At 34.4% G+C, this 5,300-nt stretch overlaps 1 protein-coding gene across 1 annotated transcript; it reads right to left on the minus strand.

The window, feature by feature from the left end:
• Positions 1–707: 707 nt before the first annotated feature.
• Positions 708–4,314, minus strand: LOC112775854 (homocysteine S-methyltransferase 3). Its single transcript, XM_025819749.3, has 6 exons — positions 3,767–4,314; positions 2,955–3,011; positions 2,653–2,879; positions 1,995–2,328; positions 1,831–1,902; positions 708–1,741 (listed from the first exon to the last, which is right to left on the minus strand). Exons 1-6 carry the CDS (start codon positions 3,947–3,949, stop codon positions 1,601–1,603), a joined length of 1,014 nt encoding a protein of 337 aa, XP_025675534.1. The 5' UTR covers positions 3,950–4,314; the 3' UTR covers positions 708–1,600.
• Between the last annotated feature and the right edge of the window lie 986 nt (positions 4,315–5,300).

Consider the following 5,300-nt stretch of genomic DNA (forward strand, 5'->3'; position numbering starts at 1 on the left):
GAAGAAAGATAAATGTTGAATTTGATTTTCTCTTGCTATGGCTCCATGGTTTATAGACATTTGTAAAGACTAGATCTCCATATTGGTCCTTTTGTAAATTGTGATGGTGATCCATGTCCTCTTCCACCCTCGTTGTTGCAACGGATCCAAGACCCTGGCGCACCATAGTTTGTTTCACATAACTGATACACTTTGAGACTTTGGGTAAACGGTGTTGACCATTTGAAACTGAACAATAGTGGACATAATTCAAATACGGTCTCGGGATTAATATATATTGGGCTTGGCATAGTTATTTATAAGGATCCACGTTTACTAAGAGACGCTAGGTCCATGCTTTTCTGGACCATGAGTTCTGAGAATTGAGGTTTCAATCTTAATATTTTTTCAGACACGAAATGGTTTGAACTCCATGTCCAAAACCAAAAAAGCAATGTTTTGAACTCTTCATGGTACTAAAGACCCAAAAAAAAAAAAGGAACTCTTCATTGTACTTGGTTATAAGAATTTTGAAGTTTGCATGATCCGAGTCTTTCATTCGAAGCATAGACCACAGGCACATTATATTATTAGTAACAACCATATTAGGTATACAATAAAATGGACCACCAAAATCTGTCATTTGTATAAAATATGAATAAAAATATATAACACATTAAAAATAAATTAAACAACATATATTATACAGAAATACAAGATAGCTGATCTTAGTAACTTATTTTAATATTAAATAATATTTTTGTATTAGTAATTAGTAATGATTAATGAGAGATTGGTTGCTCCTTAAAATATCCAATGTTGTATGTCCTTGTATGATACAAGGAAATCGGAGGAGTAAACAGAACACAACCAAACATGCATAAAAGCAAAATAAAAAGGAAAAGTCTAGAGACCACTAACTTTGTTAAATTCTAACCAGCAAGTAATCAGTAAAGAAAAGTGAGTCATTAGATGAAATTTCACACCAATCTCACACCATTAAAATCATCATTAATGGCTATTTAATAACTACAAATCACAAAAATTGCTAGCCCTCTAACATTTCTCAAAGAAAAATACTAGATGAACTAACAATAGGGGTGACAATGGGAAGGATAGAGAAGGGTTTGGATTCAACCCTAACTCTACCTGCGGGTTGAGAATATCCCAACCCTAACCCTACCCGCTCTTAACCCGCGGATATCCAATCATACCTGCGGGTTACAAAAAATATACAACATTATTATATAACTTGGTGATAATTTAAAATAGAACTGATTTTTATGTAAAAAAAAATATTAAATTATCAATTAATAATTTTTTTTAATGGTTAAAAATCTTTTGTATTTAGTGAAAGGTCTTTGATTCAACATTCACTTAAAACATACTTTTATATAAGTATATAACATAAACATATATAGAGTGCAGATTGGTCGAGTAGGGTTGAGACTCAATTCGCACCCTACTCGACCCGCACGAGAACCCTACCCGCACTCTACCTTACCCGCTGCGGATCGAGTTGGCAACCCTACCCGATCGGGTGGGGTTGGATTGGATACCCACGGGTAGGGTACATATTGCCACCCCTAGCTAACAGGCTAACAATTCATTGTGGTTGAAGTTATTTTGTGCGAATTGCATGAGAAATGCCTCTAATAGTATTGGGAGTAGTCCTGCAGCAACCACCGAAGATAGAAGCCCCAGCCTGACGCCATTTCCCTACATATGATACAAAATCATCCTCCGCCACCCCACTTGATTTCTGCAACCACAAAACATTCACAATATTGTTAACTCGTACCACTAAATTCAAATCCAATAATTATATATAGTACCATTGAACTCACTCACCTCCCATTGGTTGGTCTCAGCAATATAAGTCTCTCCACTGTTGGGATACACAATTATAGGTTTACTTGTACCCTGCCATTCAATTTCTTTTCACATTTAATACTTATACACAAGTACAACACATACATAACAGAGGATTTCAATTAATTAAATTGAAGTGTCACCTTTTTAATAGATGAAATCAAACCATGAATAAATCTGGGAGCCGTACAGTTGACTCCAACTGCAACGACTTGTGAGCATGAGTCAGCAATAGAAGCACAGTCCTGAATGGGATCACCATTAACCACATGGGTCTCGTCTTTGCAGCTAAAAGAGAACCATGCAGGGATGCGTATGTCTTCTTCCACAAGAAGCTCAGCATAAGCCTGTGCCTCCAATTTATTAGGGATAGTCTCAAAGGCAATCAAGTCAGCACCTGCGTCAACAAGAATCTTCACTCTTTCCCTGTGGAAATCTTTTAGTGTCTCCACAGTTACTTCGTCTCGATAGTCCCCTCTGTCACACACAAAATATAAAAGAATTCAAAACTACCTTAATCTATGGGATCTCGCTAGAGAGACAATGAACTATTTATACCATGTGTACAATGGGCTATTGAGTTACAAAATGAACATTCCCGTTCATCAAGAATCGAACTCTTGACCTTTTGGATCTAGCGCTCTAATACCATGTTATGATACCACTCATCCCAAAAGCTTCAACTGATGGGAAAAGGTAACACTAATGATTATATCTCTAATACTCCATAAACTTCTATTGTACACATTGTATAAATATTCTATTGGCTCTTCATACTTTCCCATTACTATGAGTACCTACCTATATTCAGATCCATCAGCTAAATATGCACCATAGCTTCCAACTGAAGCAGCCACTAGAATAGGACGTTTCCAATATCGATCATCACTGAGAAAATCACAAGAATCTTTGGTGCATCTGTCGTAATAAACCTGTCGAGCCTCTCGTGCAAGTTCTACGCTCCTTCGAAGCAAGCCTTCACCTTCTTCTCTAGACACTCCTTTCGCCTCAAAACCCTGCAGGGTTGCCTATTTCGTTTCCCAACCACAACGGAAACTTCTTAGACACCATAATAACAAACGGAATCATAATTAATTAATTACCTGGTAAGATGCTGTTATTATTATGTTTGCTCCTGCATCAAGGTAATCTAGATGAACCTGTGTTTAAGCATATTAATTAGTACTAAGATTGAGACATGGATGGTGGAAGAAGCAAGTGGCCGCGTATGGATCCAAACACGCATGTCAACCTCTCGCATATTTTCATAGTTAAAGCAAGGATTGTCGTTTTCATAAGAAAGTTGTTTAATATGATTTGTATTTATCCAGATCCATCCACAGCGTTACAAAGAAACTTATCAAGAATCATGAATAAAGCAAATTCATCTCATTTCCTCTTGCGTCTCGTGCCTTCTTTCTTTTTTTCTAGAATTGATTCGTAATTTGTTAATTAATCAGTGAAGTGAATTCATATAATCATGCCATCAGCACCAACTTTGCCACCTGTCTCTTCTCTTGGGCGTCTTACAATGAACCTAGATATAAAATACGTCTAGATAATTACCTTTTTTAATGTATAAAAACATTTATTTTATTTAATCTGATGTTTTAAACTATAATTTTTTCTAGTGTTTTTCTTTATGATTATAATTGCATTAAACAAAATGAATTGAAGGAAGAAGAAAAGTCTATGAACCAGCAATTTTGTTAAATTCTGGTCAGTATATAACCAATAAAGAAAAGTGAGTTATTGGATAAAATCTCACACCAATCTCACACCATTAAAATCATTATTGATAACTATTTGATAACTACAAATCACAAAAATTAGTGTCTCTACCATTCCTCCAATGAAGATTTGGTTAACAAGTTAAGAAAATAAGGAAAAGTAAAAGTGTTAGCAGTAGCAGTACCCTTCGGACTAAATGGGGGGAGCTTATAAGGCATTTGGCACTCCAAAGTGGGTCGTTGAGGTCCGCACCATGACGTTCAAGCTCAGTCGCGAACCCACCATCGACGACGGCACACCCACCACTTCCACACTTATCTAGAAAATCCCTCATAAACGACCACGTATCACTCCCTTCCAAACCCATACCTGCTAGCTCTTACTCTCTTTTATGTTCGTTAATTAACACCACCTCGCCACCACCCTTTATAGCCTCGTTTCTTTCCAACTATGTGAAATTATCCTTATGCCCTTCACTCCCCGCTAACATAACTCATTTTCCTCATTAATTAATCAATTGCCAAATCCCACCTGGGCTATATTCGTCTTGTCCTAAATAATACTCTACTCGTCGTTATATATACATATAGCAGGAGAAGCTACATTAATACTTGCTTAGCTTATATAGTAAAATTAAATTAACTTAATTATCATTTTCTTGCCATAGTATATCCTATGTTTATATTCATTTATTTGATAGGGAAGTAATCCGATCTTATAGGCTATGTCTGTGATTTGCTGGCATCAAGATTCGCATTATATACCAGATAAGTATAAATAATAAGGTGAATGCTATGGTGCCTAAAATGTGGTGTTTATTTACTAAAAAAAGTTAAAAATTAATATTTAATTTAAAAGATATAAAAATAAATAATTTTTAAAAATTCAAAACTTACAATAAAAAGAAAGTTAGACAAAATTTAAACACCACGTCATAAGCACCATAGAATTGGCCAAATAATAATTGTTGATGGCTGAAACCTAGTTAAATTATTATATTATTATAGGACGAACATATTCCTGCTCTATTTTATATATAATCTTGACAACTTTATGCTTCCTGTGAAAAGAATGGAAGACGAGTTTTTTGTCTTTTTGGGTAATAAGAAAAGAATCCAATAGTGAGTACTTTACAAACTAAATGGAGCGTCATGTAGTAAATAATAAGCTCAGCTGGTAAGATTACAATAAATCAATAATGGCCAACAGGAATAAGACATTTCTGGAAAATAATGCTTTAATTGCTTATACAGTCATCATTTTGACCGGTCCCACCACCAAATAATAAATCATAATAAAAATAAATAAATTATTATTTGTACTTATAAAAAATACAGATGCTGACAAATGTATCCATATAAGAATAAAACGACAATTATAATCATGGAAGATAACTTTTGTGTGCCAAAAGTACCCGAATGTTAGTTACACAATTGGTCCGTTATGATATTTTTGATATATAAAAACTATCTTCCATAAGTACAATTATCGTTTTATTCTTATATAAATATATTTGTCAGCATTTGTATCTTTCATGGATACAAATGTTAATTTATTCATAAAAAAAATAATAGTGCTTCTAAAACTAAGTTGTTAGTTTCGTATGAGCTACTTCATGTATGAGAAGCCAACACAAACACAGCAAATTTCGGAGTTGACATTATCATTGTGTTACTTATACTATTCAAATGATAAATTAATCAATTCTCCAGTTATAT

The sequence above is a fragment of the Arachis hypogaea genome, chromosome 19 (assembly GCF_003086295.3).
Source record: "Arachis hypogaea cultivar Tifrunner chromosome 19, arahy.Tifrunner.gnm2.J5K5, whole genome shotgun sequence".
Lineage (NCBI taxonomy): Eukaryota > Viridiplantae > Streptophyta > Magnoliopsida > Fabales > Fabaceae > Arachis > Arachis hypogaea.

Coding starts and splice junctions, on each gene's coding strand:
- LOC112775854 (XM_025819749.3), bottom strand. CDS start 3,949: ATGGGTTTGGAAGGGAGTGATACGTGGTCGTTTATGAGGGATTTTCTA. Junction 3,012..3,766: donor CCCCCCATTTAGTCCGAAGG/GTACTGCTACTG, acceptor GCTTAAACACAG/GTTCATCTAGATTACCTTGA. Junction 1,903..1,994: donor TGATTTCATCTATTAAAAAG/GTGACACTTCAA, acceptor ATTGAATGGCAG/GGTACAAGTAAACCTATAAT.